Source organism: Callospermophilus lateralis, chromosome X (genome assembly GCF_048772815.1).
Source record: "Callospermophilus lateralis isolate mCalLat2 chromosome X, mCalLat2.hap1, whole genome shotgun sequence".
In the NCBI taxonomy this organism is placed as follows: domain Eukaryota; kingdom Metazoa; phylum Chordata; class Mammalia; order Rodentia; family Sciuridae; genus Callospermophilus; species Callospermophilus lateralis.
Window position 1 is genome coordinate 46,828,035 of NC_135325.1, and position 17,329 is coordinate 46,845,363.

General features: G+C 34.0%; 1 protein-coding gene across 7 annotated transcripts in view; it reads left to right on the plus strand.

Annotated features, from left to right (window-relative positions):
- Atrx (ATRX chromatin remodeler) overlaps window positions 1-17,329 on the plus strand; it is a 225,314-nt gene that overhangs the window by 39,898 nt on the left and 168,087 nt on the right. For all 7 annotated transcript variants that reach the window (XM_077107628.1, XM_077107623.1, XM_077107626.1 and 4 more), the window contains 2 exons: window positions 4,411-4,523; window positions 17,040-17,095. In XM_077107628.1, coding sequence (XP_076963743.1) covers window positions 4,508-4,523; window positions 17,040-17,095 — 72 coding nt within the window. In that variant the 5' untranslated portion in view covers window positions 4,411-4,507. The remainder of the gene's footprint in view (window positions 1-4,410; window positions 4,524-17,039; window positions 17,096-17,329) is intronic.

Sequence of the window (17,329 nt, forward strand, 5' to 3'; positions counted from 1 at the left end):
TGGTCTCATAATTTATACAGGATGAGTATCCCTTATCCAGAAATACTTGGGATCAGAAGTGTTTCACATTTTTAGTGTTTTTTAGATTTTGGAATATTGCATAGACTTTACAGGATGAACATCTTCAGTTCAAAAGTCTGAAATATTGAAATGTTTCAAAATCTCATTTTTTGAGCATTAGTCTTGGGTTTTTGGATTATTGATGTTCAACCTACAATACAACACAAACATATTTATGCCTCAGAGTCCTGCCCACCGGAAAGAAAAAAATTCCACTGATTGTAAACATTTTGTTTTATTTTTGTAATGTGATGGTACTATTGGTCTGCTATACTCATTTACCCACATTTTTCTCCCACCTTTTTGTGGTACTAGAGATTGAACTCAAGGGCACTCTACCACTGAGTCACCCCTCACCTTTTAAAAATTTAAGTTTTGAGACAGTGTTTTGCTAAGTTGCTGAGGCTGGCCTCAAACTTGTTATCCTTCTCACTCAGCCTCCCTAGTTAGTGGGTTTGCAGGTATGCATCACCAGGCCTGATTTTTCTGTAACATAATCCTTGATTACTCACTGTATGTGAATTTATGCAATAGAGCTTTCCTTTGTGGTTGAATCATTGTAATTTCTGGGACTAAGTGGGAGATCAAAATTCTGCAGGTTTGCTATACTTTCATTTCTAGAGAACCACTTTTCTTTGGTGATTGATTGGTTGGATAAGGTAATTATTACTATTTTTTTTAAATGTCTTTTTTTTTTAAGAGAGAGAGAGAGAGAGAGAGAGAGAGAGAGAGAGAGAGAGAATTTGAATATTTATTTTTTAGTTATCGACGGATACAACATCTTTGTTTTGTATGTGGTGCTGAGGATCGAACCCGGGCTGCACGCATGCCAGGCGAGCGCGCTACCGCTTGAGCCACATCTTCAGCCCTAATTATTACTATTTTGAATTTTGGTTCAAGGAATTTTGCATGCCGTGGACCCTGAGCATCTTTTACTCAGGTTCCATTTTCTAACAGCATACTTATGGACATGACCTAACCATAATAGTTTTGTATGTCTCTTTTCCAAAAGAAGGATTTTGGCAAAAAGTATCTTTATTATATAGGGAAATGTCATTTCATACTTTTGTAAAACCATCTTCTCGACCAAAGAAAACAACCAAATACCACACCCAGAAATCCACTAGTAGCATGTCTACTACATTTTCTTTTTCTTTTTTCCTTCTCTATATATCTTGGATTATTCTTAACTAAATGCACAAAAATCATGCCGTAAGGCCACTGGCCTTGAGGTCTCACTGTGCTGCTGCTTGAGTGGAGGTAGTGCCTGTCCAGAAAGGCCTGACTTAGCTGCAGCTTCATTCATAGTATTTGAATGTGTTCTTTTGATTACTCATGAAGTTTCCCCCCATAATAGTTCTACTGTATAATAAATGTTTATTCCTGTATTTTTGTAAATTTTCAAACTTGTTTACCTTTTAAATTGATTGTGGAGTTTTTAGGAGGTGCCTACATAGCTTTTGTGGTGGTGTTGGTTTTTTTTTCCAGTTAAATAGAAATGTATTTTCTTGAATATCCGGCCTTATTTTTTTAATATTTATTTTTTAGTTGTAGTTGAACACAAATACCTTTATTTTATTTATTTATTTTTATGTGATGCTGCGGATCAAACCCAGTGCTTGCACATGCTAGGTAAGCACTCTACCACTGAGCCACAACCCCAACCCTCCATCCTGATTTTAGGGTCATTTTAAAAAATATTTTTTAGTTGTAGGTGAGCACAATACTTTTATTTTATTTTTATGTGGGTGCTGAGGATCGAACCCAGTGCCCCACACGTGCTAGGTGAGCTCTCTACCAGTGAGCCACAGCCTCAGCCCCTAGAGTAATTTTTTATGGAAATAAAATTCATGTAGCATAAAAGCCATCATTTTAACCATTTAATAATATACAGTTCAGTGTTTAAGTAAATTCACAATGTTTTGCAACCATTTCTACTACCTTAATTCTAAAATATTTTATCACTCTAAAAATGGTATCCTTTATTTCCCAATTCTCCCTCTCTCTATCTTTAGCCATTACTGATTTGCTTTCTGTTTTTGTAGACTTGGCTATTCTGGACAGTTCATAGATATAAGTGGAATAATACTTGAAATGTTATGTATGTTTTCTTTAGCATATTGTTTTCTTTTTCTTTTTTTGTGGGGAGGCTACTGCGGATTGAACTCAGGGGCACTTGACCACTGAGCCACATACCCAGCCTTATTTTGCATTTTTATTTAGACACAGGATCTCACTGAGTTGCTTAGCACCTCGCTGTTGCTGAGGCTGGCTTTGAACTCAAAATACTCCTGGGCTGCTGGACTTACAGGCATGCGCTACTGTACCCGGCTAGCATGTTGTTTTCAATGACCATGCATGTTTTAGCAAGTATCAGTATTCATTATTGATACTGAAATTTACATCCCTTTTATTGGGATGTAAATTTCATGGATTATACCTCATTTTGTTTATTCACTTATCAGTTGCTTCCATCTTTCTTGCTTTAAGGAAAATGCTGCTATGAATATTTTTGTACAATTTTTATTTCCATGTGTGGGCATATATTTTTATTTGTTTTGGGTATATATCTATAAGTAAAATTGCTGGGTCATTTTCATTACTCTATTTGACTTTTTTTCCCAGAGTTCCTAGGTATCAGAACCAAGGGTAAGGTATCAGAACCAAGACTGGCCTCAAACTTGCAATCATCCTGCTTCAGCCTCCCAGTTAGGTGGGATTACAGGCTTGTGCCACTTCATCCAGTTTCCCTGCCCATTTTTAATTTGAAATTTTTAAAAGTTTAATTTTGAGGATTTATTATGTATTATGGATACTGCACCCTTTTGAGATATATTGTTTAACAATGTTTTTCTCCTATTGTGTGGGTTGTTTTCACTTTTTTTTAACTTAGAAAAGTTGTGAATTTTGATGGAGTCATGTTTTTCCTGTTGCTTTAAAGTTTGGATAATCTAATTTTACTAAAAATGGGGTATTTATTTTCTGCATTTAAACTTTAAATTCTCTATAACCCTGTTGGATTATTATATAATTTAAGTTTATGCTATAAAATTTGTTTCATAAATATTTCCCTGAAAATCTAAACTCTTCCAAGTCCTAGTCTGTTTTATTTATCTGTCAGTCAGATATACAATTAAACTGTGCCAAGCAGAAGATAGTATAATTAAAAAAATACTTCAGAGACCTCCAAGATAGTAAATGTTCAGTAAATATATTTGCTAAATTACTGATACTTTTTGAAAATTTTAAGAAAATTTTTAGTTGTAGATGGACACAATACCTTTATTTTTTATTTTTATGTGGTGCTGAGGATCCAACCTAGTGCCTCATACATGTGAGGCAAATGCTTTACCACCCAGCCCTAAATTACTGATACTTACAATGAATAGGAAAAAAAAAAGTTTTGCTTCCCTTATTTTGGATGTTGCCAAGTTTAAATCTTTCTTGAGAAGCTGTTTTGGTTCTAAGGCTTTTCCATATATAGCCTGTATACAAGTAAGAGAAAATAATGACCAAAATGTTTAATGATAATATGATAAGATTTGTAGAAGGTCCTGCTATTAATAGTGAAAAAAGGTGGTTACAGTTAAAATTTAAAAAAATTTTCCCCTATTTTTAAAAAATATGTATTTTATTTAGTTGTAGGTAGGCACAATACCTTTATTTTATTTTTATTTAAATTTTTTTTGTTGATAGACCTTTATTTTATTTATATGCTGTGCTGAGAATTGAACCCAGTGCCTCACACATGCCAGGCAAGTATGCTACCTCTGAGCCCCAGCCCTAGCCCCTCCCTCATAAAAAAAAACACTCTTGTCATAGGAAAGTTTATTTTTAAATTAAAAAAATTTTTTTAGTTGCCAATGGACTTTTTAAAAAAAATTTATTGATACATGGTGCTGAGGATCAAACCTGGTGCCTCACACATGCTAGGCAAGCACTCTGCCACTGAGCCACTACCCCAGCCGGGAGAGCTTATTTTTGTCAAAAATTAGGTTAAGGATAATATTTTATGATCCATTTAAAATGATTTAACACAAAGTAAAGTGTAACTAACTTTGTTTAAATACATAGAACATTTAAAGTTCTCAATATCTTGGAAGTGTTTAGTGAGTAATATGAGCAGTTTCCTTAAATGAGATTTAAAGCCTGGGTAAGTGTATGGTTAGGTTGCATTACTTATATTTTTATATCTCCAAGAGATAAAATTCAATTACTTTAATTTTTACTTTGAATATGCATACTCTCAGAATATTAATAGTTGTAGATAGGTTTTTAGTTTGTTAGAGATTTTTATTTAAATACATGGCAGGCTAATTAAGCAAATTCTTTAAATTTTTGTTTTGATAGTGAAAGCAAGTTGAATACCTTGGTGCAGAAGCTTCATGACTTCCTGGCACACTCATCAGAAGAATCTGAAGAAACAAGTTCTCCTCCACGACTTGTGATGAACCAAAGCATTGGTAAATTGGAATTGAATCTGCTTATCTTATAGTCTTTAAAAAATTATATTTGGAGGATATAGCTTTTAAAGAATTTTAATTTATGAGCCAGGTGTGGTGGCACATGCCTGTAATCCCAGTGGCATGGGAGGCTGAGACAGGAAGATTGTGGAATGCAAAGCCGCCTTAGCAATATAGTGAGGCCTAAGCGACTTGGCAATACTCTGGGGATGTGGTTTAGGGGTTAAGTGTCCCTGGGTTCAATTCCTGGTACCAATTTTTTTTCAATTTGTGGAAAATGAGATTAGCAACCTTTATAAGAGCCCCTATTGTGTATTTTTGCTAGGACCTGACATGAGATTTTAATTTGGGCAAGTAAAAATGTAATTTTGTATTTTATTGTAGTAACTTGGAGAAGGAAGCACTTAATATAGTTTTATGTATAATTAGAAGAAGTGGGAGTAGTATAGAAATATTTATCCTTGTAGTTACTCATGTTATTAGGAATTAAAATTTTATGTTGTTTGAGAACATCTCTGATTACATTTCGTGAATTTTTTTTTATAAAACTACTTAAGACCTCCTCTTTACCTCCCTTTCTCTTTTATAAAAAATCCTGTGTAATGTGATGATTACCAGTTTTAGGTAGTTATACTTGGTGGTTGGAGAATAGTTACGTAGAAAACATAAAAATCAGAGTGATGTTCAGCCATATGTATAAGTAAGAGTTCCAGAAGGAGAGAAGAGTGAGAATAGGTCAGAAGACAAATTTTCTAAAGACCATAAAGACATCAAGGCATAGATTTAAAGAGTATTGTGAGTCCTAAACCTGAATAAATATAAAAAAAACAATGTCTAGTTATATGAAATTCAAAGAGTAAAACCAAGAAAATATAATTAGAGGAAAATGATATTAATTTCAAAGGAACAGAAGTAATATTGATGACTTAGCAGAAATGATAGAAAATAAATGACAATGAAATAATTTCTTTAAAGTGCTAAATGAAAACAATTGTGAAGGTATAATTCTGTATTCAGCAAAAACATCCTTTTAAAATGTTTAAATGAATGAAGACATCTCTAGACAAAGTAAGAACTTGATGTCAACAGACCTAAACTAGAGGAAATATCTTTATATTAGAAGAAATTAAGGGTTTTCTGAAATCAGAAGGGAAATTATTTGAAATAGGAACACCAGAATATAGGATATAATAAATAAAAATGGGGAAGGTAAATAGGTGGATAAAACTTTATATAGACTATTATCTAATCTACTGTCCCTATTTTTTTTATGTTTTGTCTCAATGATGTTTGTAGGTAAGGTTTTTTGCCCCTATGTCTAGGATCCAGTTCAAAATTACACATTGCATAAATTGACATGTCTCTGTATTCTTTTTAAATACAAAACAGTTTCTCTGTCTTTCAGGACCAAGAATTTTTCTTTTTGTGGTACTGGGGATTAAACCTGGGGATGCTGTACAACTGAGCCTCACCCCTAGTCCTTGTTTTTTTGTTATTTTGAGACAGGATCTAAGTTGTCAAGGTTGACCCTGAACTTGTGGTCCTCCATCCTTAGCTACCACATTGATGGGGTTGTAGGAGCACACCATTGTGCTCAGTTGCCATCAATTTTTTGACATGTGTAGGTCTATTACTTTGTGAATGGGCCTGTTTAATTATGATTAGATTTAGCGTATATTTTTTTTGTCAGGAGTACTATGTAAAGTGGTATTATAGTCTTCTCAGTGAGTGCATCATATTGCAAGGTACATGGTAGGATTTGTCCTTTTTGGGGTAATATTAATTTAGGTTATTAGTTATAATTGTGCTTGTTAGATTAATCTATAAAGACTTGGGACTGGGGATGTGGCTCAAGCGGTAGCGCGCTCGCCTGGCATGCGTGCGGCCCGGGTTCGATCCTCAGCACCACATACAAAACAAAGATGTTGTATCCACCAATAACTAAAAAATAAATATTAAAAATTCTCTCTCTCTCTCTCTCTCTCAAAAAAAAAGACTAATTTATAAAATTATGATTTATTTTTTCTTTTTTAGTACCAGAGATTGAACTCAGGGGCACTTAACTATGCTCAAGTGCAAAAAACAAATATGTGATTGGACAGATAGGAAATTCCACTAAGAAATAAAACCATAAGAAGAAGAAAACCAATTTGAAATTCACTAACTGAAGAATTTATGTATTTACTTTTTGTGGTACTGGGAATTGATCTCAGAGGTACTCTATGATTGAGCTACATCCCCAGCTCTCTTTATTTTATTTATGTTTGAGGCTAGCCTCGAACTTGGTGATCCTCCTGCTTTAGCCTGCTAAGCACTAAAGAATTAATTTCTGAAAAACAAGTTATTGTATTTAACTAGACACTAGAGATAGCAGAAATGCCAATGATTTGGTGATAGGCTAATAGAAATTATCCACTCTGATAAAAAGCAAACATTACAAAATGTACAGACCAATTTGCTCATCAAATCATCTCCCCAAGAAACAACTATAAAACTGGACAGTTATCAACCAAATGTATGTAAAGAATAGGAATGTTACTGTAATCCCAGTGATGTGGGAGGCTCAAACCCAGGAGGATCACAAGTTTGAGGCTAGCCTCAGTAATTTAGTGAGACCCTCTTTCTTGATAACAGAATAGACTGGGGATGTAGCTCAGTGACAGAGAGCACCTGGATTTGATCTTTAGTACTAAAAAAAAAGTGTTGGTTTGGAGATATAACTCACTGGTGTGCTACCTGGCATATATGAAGCCCTTAGTTAAAGCCCCACCTAGTACTGAAAGAGGAAGGGAGGAGAGGAGGGAGGAAAAAGAATTTACTTGTACTCAGGGAAAATTATGAGTAAAACTTCTTAATCAGTTTTGTTTGTATATTAATCTTAAATATATTTTGCTAGAGTTTTACCTATACATTTACATTTTTGCAGGTTTTTTGGAGAAGGATTATGCTATGTTGCCCAAGCTGCCTTCAAACTCCTTAGATTCAAGTGATCATGTTGTCTCTGGAACTATAGGTGCATTCCAGTGCGCCTAGCTTGGTTGCTATTTTAAATTTCATTGTTTTTAAATTTGATAATCCTAGTTGTTCATTGCTGGTATGTAGGAATTCAGTGGACTTTTTAATGTTGACTTTGTATCCTATGAACTTCTTGAACTCAATTATTTGTTCCAGGATTCTCCCCTGCTTGTAGATTCTTTGGGATTTTCTACTTCGACATTCATGTTGTCTCAGTAGGGACAGTTTTCTTTCTTTCCATCTTTGTGTCTGATTTCCTTTTTTCCTCATTGTTCTGGTTAGGACTTCTTGTATTTTACAGTATTACATTTAAGAAGAAGGTTAATAGAAGACCATGGTATTCTTAGTCTTCGTGGGAAAACATTCAGTCTTTCACAATTAAGTTTGATGTTTATTGTGTAGATTTCTTATAGGTGCTCTATATTAAGTATTGGGTATTCCCCTGTACTTCCAGTTTGCTGACTTTTTAAAAACTGAGTTTTTATTGAGATAATTGTAGACTCACATGTAGTAGTACCAACTGATACAGAGAAATCTCTTTGTTTAGTTTCTCCTAATTGTGACATTTTATAAAATAGTAATGAAATATTATCAGAACACTGGTGTTTGTAGAATCTACCAATCTAAAAATCTGTTTCCTCAGTTTTCCTTGTACTTGTGTGTGCTTACTACAAGACATTACAACTTTTTAAAAATTTATTTTTTAGTTGTAGTTGGGCATAATATCTTCATTCTATTAATCAGTTTATTTATTTTATGTGGTGCTGAGGATTGAACCCAGGGCCTTGCACATGCTAGGCGAGTGCTCTACTGCTGAGCCACAACCCCAACCCCTGTGATATACAATTTCATTACATATTATTGATTTATGTGTGTGCTACTGTTGTCAAGATATAGAACAGTTCCATCCTGACAGGCTTCCTATTTTGCCCTCCTCCCATTTTTTTGGTACTGGGGATTAAACTCAGTGCCTTGCACATGCTGAGTGCTCTGCCACTATACCCCAGTCCTTATTCTTAAATTTTATTTTGAGATAGGGTCTCACTAAGTTGCCCAGGCTGACCTCAAACTTAGATTCTCCTGCTTCAGCCTCCTAAGTACCTGGAATCACAGGTGGTCACCATTATACTTAGCTCCCATCGTACCCTTTTATAATCACAATCACCACCTTCCCCCTGCCTTTCCTGTGTCTAACACCTGGCAATGACTAATCTGTCCTCCATTTAAAATTTTTGTCATTTCAGAAATGTTATATGAATTGCTTTATATAGTTTATCATGTTTTCAGATTTTTTATCATCTAGCATATTTTTTTGTGATTCATCCTAGTTGTCATATTAGCAACAATCCTCTCCTTTTTATTGAACATTAGCATTCATAATAGAAATACCACAGTTTATTTTTTAAATTTTTTTTAGTGTTTTTTATTTTTATTTTTTTGCCTCTCCCATTCTCTCTTTTTTTAGAGAGACAGAGAGAATTTTTTTTTAATATTTATTTTTTAGTTTTCGGCAGACACAACATCTTTGTTTGTATGTGGTGCTGAGGATCGAACCCGGGCCGCACTCATGCCAGGCGAGCGTGCTACCACTTGAGCCACATCTGCAGCCCCTGAAATACCACAGTTTAACTGTTCAGCCTGTGAAGTACCTCTGGGCTGATTCTAGATTTGAGTTGTTACAATTAAAACCAAAATAAAGATATTGTGTCCAACCAACTACAACCAAAAAATAAATGTTAAAAAAAAAAACTGCTGTGAATATGTATGTACAGGTTCTTGTATAAACCTAAGTTTTTATTTCTCTGGGATAAATGCCCAGGAATACAGTTGGTTATATTATGGTTTCATGTTGATTTTTTTAAAAAAGAAACTCCTAAGCTGTTTTCCAGAGTGGCTATGCCATTTTATATTTCCATGGCAATTTATGAATGATCCAATTTCTGCATCTTTGCCAACATTTTTTTAGTTGTAGAGGCACACAATACCTTTATCTTTTTTTTTTTTTTACGTTTTACTTCTTTGTTTTCTTTAATTGTCAATGAACCTTTATTTTGTTTATTGATTTATTTATATGTGGTGCTGAGAATCAAACCCAGTGCCTCACACATGCTGGGCAGGTGCTCTACCACTGAATCACAATCCCAGCCCCTGTTTTATTTAATTATTTTTCTTAATGTGGTGCTGAGGATCGAACCCAGTGCTTCAAACATGCTAGGCAAGCACTCCACTACTGAGCTACAACCTCAGCCCCTCTTAGCCAACATTTGATGTTGACATTATTTTTAAAATTTTAGATATTCTAATATTTAACAATACCTCATTGTGGCTTGTGTGGGCGAGGGGTCATGAGAAATTGAACCTAGGGGGACTCTACACCTGAGCTATATCCCCAGACCTTTTTATTTTTTATTGTGAGATAGATTCTCCCAACGTTACCTGGGCTGGCCTTGAACTTGCAAAGCTCCTGCCTTAGCCTCCCAAATAAATGAAATTACAGATACGTACTGGACTCATTGTGGTTTTAATTTACAATTCCCTTAATGGGGGTTTAATATAAATTTTTAACTTAAGAGGAGATAAAATTTACTTACTTTACCACTGACCTGTTTAAAACATACAATTCCATGTTTTATAGTATATTCATAGATGAAACAATTACCACGGTTAATTTTAGAACATTTTTATATCAAAAGATCATTCCTAAACCCTTTAACTCTAAGTAATCAGTAATGTACTTTCATATCTTTATAGATTTCCTTATAATAAACTTCCATATGAATGACATGATAAATATGTGGTCTAGCAAAACATCTTCAAGGTTCTTCCATGCTGCATTATATATTAGTACTTTGCTTTGGGTGGGATGTAGCTTAGTGGTAGAACACTGTCCTAGTGTGCATGGAACTCTGAGTTCCATCCCTTGTCCCTCCCTCCAAGAAGGTACCTTGTTCCATTTTATGGCCAAATATCTATTATATGTATGTGTTCACATGTGTGCGCGCACAAACACACTCACACACTGCATTTATTTATCCTTTGATCCATTTATGGGCATTTGGCTTATTCCCACCTTTTGATTATTATGAACAATGTTATCATAAACATTTGTGTAAAATTTTGTATGTGGCCATATATTTTCATGTTCCCGAATATAGGGTTGGGTTATACGGTGACTTTTTGAATGTTTGAGGAAGCATCAAACTGTTTACTAAAGTGTCTATACTATTTTATAATCCTACCAGTAGTACATGATGATTCTGATTTCTTTGCATCCATTTTGAATGTTATTATTTGACTTTTTGATTCTAGCCATTCAAGTGAATGTCAAATAGCATCTCATTGTGGTTATTGTTTTCAGTTGCCTGATGGCTAAAGATATAGAGCATTGTTTTGAGTATGTATTGTATGTACTCTTTGGAGACATGTTTGTTCAGATTCTTTGCTCACTTTTAAAATATGCATTTATCTTTCCATTTATCAATGGAAAGATAAATGCAAATTTATGAGCCTTCTTTATATATTTTATGTTTTTATTGTGGTAAAGTAAGTAACAGAGAATGTATTATTTGAACTGACTTTAAGTGTACAGTTCTATAGTATTAATTACAGTTAGTGTGTAACTCTTGCCACTATCCATCTCTAAAATGTTTTCATGATCCCCAATTAAAGCTCTGTACTCATAAAGCAACAGCTTCCCAGTCTTCTCTCTCAGCCCTGGCAATTATTATTCAATATTGTCTCTATGAATTTGACTACAGGAATCCCATTTTATATTAAGGGATTCCTAGAATATTATGAACTTTGTATTTACTTTTTTCCCCTTATACAGTCATATCTGTGATAAACTCACCTTTTTATTTAATAGGAACACTTTGTAGGTTTTCTTTTGACTGTTCAAATTGCTCACATCAGGCCATTGTTACATAAAGTAAGGGTAACTTAAACACAAATGCTTATGACCAAGCTGACTACTAAGTGACTAATGATATGGGAACTGTATACAGTGTGAATTCACTGGACAAAAGGATGATTCATGTCTCTGGTGGGAAGGAGTAGGATCATTCAAGATTTAATCATACTATTCAGAATGGTACATAACTTAATTCTTATGAATTGTACCCAGGTGTGAAAATGAATCCCTGTAATCCTAGCTATGTGGGAGGTTGAGACACAAGGATCCCTTGTTTGAGATGAACCTATAGAAATTTGGGAGACCCTGTCTCAAAATAAATTTAGAAAAGGATTAGGGATGTAGCTCAATGGTAGAGCATCTGCCTAGGAGGTATAAGTCCTTGGGTTTGTTTAATCCCTAGTACTATGAGAGTGGGGGGACTTATAAATAGTTATTGAAGTTTTTATTTATTAAATATTGGACCACAGTTATCATGGCTAACTTAAACTGCAGAAAGTGAAACTTTGGATAAGGGTAGACTATTGTATGCTAGGAACCTCAGGTAAGTGGAGTCATAGTCTTTGCCCTTTTGTGTCTAACTACTGTTATTTAGCATAATATCTTGAAGGTTTATCCAGATTGTAGTATTATAACAATTTCCTTTTTAAAGCTTAATAGTATACCACATTTTATTTATTCATCTTTCTTTGGACACTTCGTTTACATATGTGATTTGAAAATATTTTGCCCCATTCTATGATTTATCCTTAGTTGAAGTACAAAATGTTTTTTAAAAAATATATATATATTTTAGATGTTGATGGACCTTTATTTGATTTATTTATTTATATTTAGTGCTGAGAATAGAACCCAGTGCCTCACACATTCTAGGCAAGCACTCTTAACACTGAGCCACAACCCCAGCCCCTAATCTTTTGTTGTGATGAAGTCTAAATTTACCTATTTTTAAATTTTGATGCTCATGCTTTTGTTGTCATATATAAGAATGCATTACCAAATCCAAGGTCATAAAGGACTCCCTACCCCCTAGTTTCTTCTAAGAGCTTTTTTTTTTTTCAGTACTTGGGATTGAACCCAGGAGTGCTTAATCACTAAGCCACACCCCCAGCCTTTTAAAAAATATTTTATTTAGATACATGGTCTCACTGAGTTGTTTAGGGCCTCATCCTCCCAAGCCACTGTGATTACAGGTGTGCACCATTGTGCCTGGCTATTCTAAGAGTTTTATTCATTTAATTCTTATATTTATGTCCTGTGTATATTCTGAGTTAATTGTTTTATATATGGTGTGAAGTGGGAAGTCAACTTTATTATTTCATAGAGGCTCTCTAGTTGTCCTAGCACCTTTTCTTGAGAACTGATCTTCTCTATTGAATGATCCTGGCACCCTTACAAAAATCAGTTGGCTGTATCAATAGGAGATTATTTCTGGACTCTCAGTTTTGTTCCATTGATCTAAATGAGTATGAATCTTCCTTTTTAAAATTTATTTAGTTTTTGAGATTATTTGCTCAAGTTCCTTTCAATTTTATATGAAGACTGTGTGTGTGTGTGTGTGTGTGTATGTGTATAGGTATTGAACCCAAGGCCTAGCACATGGTAATCATGCATTCTACCACTGAGGTATGCCCCCATCCACCATATAAATTTTAAGAATAAGCCTGTCAGTTTTTACAAAGAATTCTCTCTGGATTCTGGCAGGGATAGCATTTGTTTTTTTAAATTTATGATGTAGATGTATACGAAATATTTATTTTTATTTATTTATTTTTTTATGTGGTGCTGAGAATCGAACCCAGGGTCTCACATGTGTGGGGCAAGCGCTCTACCACCGAGCCACAACCCTAGCCCAGGGATAGCATTTTTTTTTTCTACAGATTAGTGTGAGGAGTGTTGCTGTCATAGTGAGTATAAGGTGTTTTTCCTTTAACTTAGATCTTCTTTAATTCCTTTCAACTATGTCTTATAGTTTTCAAAGAATAAGCTTTATAGACTTTTTTGATGTATGGAGGATCTTTGTTCTTTAGCCTGGCTCTAAACTCCTGGACTCTAGGAATTCTCCTGCTTCAGCCTCCCTATTACCTGGGATTAAAGGCATGCACCACTTTACCAGGCAGGTTTTTGCTTCCTTTTGTTAAATTTATTTCCAAGTATTTTATTTCTTTTGATTCTGTTGTAAGTGAAATTATTTCCTTACTTTTATTTTCAGATCACTCATCACAAATATGAAGACATACAATTGCTTTTTGTATATTGTATCCTTCAACCTTTCCAAACTTATTTTTTTGATTCTAATAGTATTTTTAGTGGATTGTTTTGAGTCTTCTGTACATACAAGATAATGTCATCTGCATAGGGATTGTTTTACATCTTCCTTTTCAATGTTGATGCCTTTTATTAATTTTTTTTCTTGCCTACTTGTTCTGGCTAGAAACTCTTGTGCAAAGTTGAGTAGACTTGGCAATAACAGATTTTCTTGTCTTATTCTTGATCTTAAGAGGAAATCATTCAGTTTTTCACAATTAATTATGAAGTTACCTGTGGGGGTTTTATAGATTTTTGGTAATGTTTCTTTTTTTTAATTAAAAAGCAGACATTTTGTGGAGCTGCTTTATGTTATTTTTGAGCTGTTTTAGATTAACAGCAAATTTGAGTGAAAATACAGTGAGTTTCAATATGTTCCTATCCTCCCACATCTTCCCTTACTGTCAACAGATTTTTTTTTTTGGATACCAAGGATTCTTCCCAGAGGAATTCTTCCACTGAACTACATCCATATCTGTCTGTCTGTCTGTCTGTCTGTCTGTCTATCTTGAGACAGGGTCTCCCTAAGCAAGTTGCTGAAGCTGGCCTCAAACTTTGCCTTTTTCAGAATTTCGTATAGTTAGAATCATCCATAAGCATCCTTTCTAGATTGGCTTCTGTAACTTAGTAATATGCTTTTAGGTTTACTCTAGGTCTTTTTGAGACTTGAATAGTTCATTTCTTTTTAGCTCTGAAATATTCCAGTGTCTGGATGTGCCACAGTTTAGTTTTCCATTCACCTTCCAAGGACATCTTGACTGCTTCCAAGTTTGACAATTATGAATAAACCTTCTTATAAAGAGTTTTACATAATAAAAATTTATATAAAATGCTTATAAATCTATGTGCAGATTTTTGTGTATTTTTGTTTTCAATTCCTTTGTGTAAATTATCATGCAGCTAGATCATAGTAAGAGTGTGTTTAGGTTTTTAAAAAGCTAAATTTACCCTGTGTTTGGTGGTACTTGTCTGTAATCCCCAGTATTGCCAGAACCAAAGTAAACAAAAAAACTGCCAAGCTATCTTCCAAAGAATTTGTAGCATTTTACATTTTCACTAGCAGTAAATGAGAGTTCCTGATGCTTTACATCCTTACCAGCCTTTGGTGTTCTCAGTATTTTGGATTTTGACCATTATAATAGGAGTGTACAGGTTTTTCATTGCTCTTATTTAATTAATTAATTAATTAATTTATTTATTTGTGGTACTGGGGATTTAGCTCAGGGGTCTTTACCACTGAGCTACACCCCTATCATTTTTTATTTATTTATTTATTTATTTATTTTTAGACAGGGTCTCTCAGAATTAATTACAGAACTTTTCTATCCTCTTACCTCAGCCTTCTGAGTCCCTGCGATTACAGGCATGCTCCACCATACCTGACAAAATATAGGAAGCTAGAATGGTTCTCCCCATTCTACACTGGGGTTTGAACCTAGAACCTCAATCGTGCTAGGCAAGTGCTGTAACACTTAGCCACATTCCCAGCCCTCATTGTTCTTTTAATTTGTAATTGTTCAGTGACATATATTGTTGAGCATGTTTTCATGTGATCATTTCACCATCTGTGTATCTTCTTTCATGAAGTGTCCAGATACTTTTTTGCCCATTTTAAAATAAGGTTGTTTTATCATTTTTGATTTTTAAGTGTTCTTTGTATAGTTTGGAAAAGTGTCCTTTATCAGAGATATGATTAGTAAAGATTTTTTTGTAAGGGCTTGGGTTGTCAATTGAAGTTTTCTAGTATTTTGTTGAGGACTTCTGTGTCTATATTTCTGAGTGGTATTGGTTTGTAGTTTTTTTCTTTTTGTATTTTCTCTGGTTTTGTTATTAGGGTAATACTGGTCTAATAAAATGAATTGAGGGGTTGGGGTGTAGCTCAGTGGCAGAGCGCTTGTCTTGAACATGTGAGACATTGGGTTTGATCGTGAGCACCACATAAAAATAAATAAGCAAAGATATTGTGTCCATGTATAACTAAAAAAAAAAAATAAAATGAGTTGGGAGGCAACCCCCCTGTTTTCTGTTTTTTGGAAGAGTTCATGAAGAACTTCTGTTAATTCTCTTTTAAATATTTGGTACAATAGAATGGTTAAAACATCTGAGCCTTCGCTCTTTTTCCTGGTGTTTTTTTATTACCAATTTAATCTCTTCAGTTGTTACATCTGTTTATGTTGTCTATTTTTTCTTGAGTCAGCACCAGTGGTTTGTTTAGAAGTTTGTCATTTCATATAAGTTATTTAATTATTCTTGTATAGTTTTCTTAGTATTTCTTTTATTTTGGTGAGGTTGCTAGTAATGTCCCTCTTTTATTTCTGATTCTAGTAACTTAAGTCTTGTCTCTCTCTTTTTAAAAAATTTTTTTGGTAGTTGCAGATGGACAGAATGCATTTATTTTATTTGTTTATTTTTATGTGGTGCTGAGGATCGAACCCATTGCCTCATGCATGGTAGGCAAGCGCTCTACCACTGAGCCCCAGCCCCGGCCCTAAGTCTTGTCTCTTTTGAACCTGATCAATCTAGCCTAAGGTTTTTCACATCTTTTCAAAGAATTAGCTTTTGGTTTCATGGATTTCTATTGCTTTTGTATTTCGTATTTCATTAGTTTTATTAATTTAATTCCATATTATTTTTTTCTGTTTGCTTTAGGTTTAGTTTGCTCTTATTTTTCCAGTTTTTATGGTGAGATGAAGTATATTTTAGTATTTTAAATTTTTTTATATAAGGTGGAGGTTTACTTTTTATTATTTTTTTAGTAGTAGATGGGACACAGTGTTTTTATTTTTATTTATTTTTATGTGGTGCTGAGGATCAAACCCAGAGTAAAACACATGCAAGGCAAGTGCTCTACCATTCAGCTACAACCCCAGCCCGAGTTTTTCTTTTTCTTTTTTTAGATGTTGATGAATCTTCATTTTGTTCATTTATTTATATATGGTGTTGATAATTGAACCCAGTGCCTTATACATGCCAGGCAAGCACTTTACCACTGAGCCACAACCCCAGCCCTGAGGTTTTCTTTTCATGGGAAATATCTTAGAAAATTATGGCAGGAAATGTTTTGAAACCAGTGTACTCTTTTTAGAAATTTCATGCTTTATAAGAAGCAATGTGTCAAATGAGAGTGATTCTAGTCAGAATACTCTTCTTGGAATATTTTAGTATGAGCATTACCAGTACTGTAGTACTTTGTAGCTAGAAAATGGATTCATGGTGTCATAGGTGTTGGTGTTCTAATTGATAATATATCAAAAAGATAATGTTTTTTATTTCTTGTCTTTTAGATAAAACCAGTGGTTCTGCAAATAACCCTGATACGATGGAAAATAACAAGGAAGAGGTAAGAATAATTTAACACATTTCAAAGATTTACTAATTACCAATAATGAACTGTCATATATGTCATAATATTGTTTATAGTCAATATCTCACTATGTGTAAGGCTTTTGTTCTTCAGCTTGGTAGTTTTCCAGTTTGAGGTTTTCATTGTTTTTGATATTGTAGTGCTTCACTTGAGCAGTTTACCTAAAGTCAGAAGACTGAAGGATTACTAATAAGTAGGTATTTAACAAAA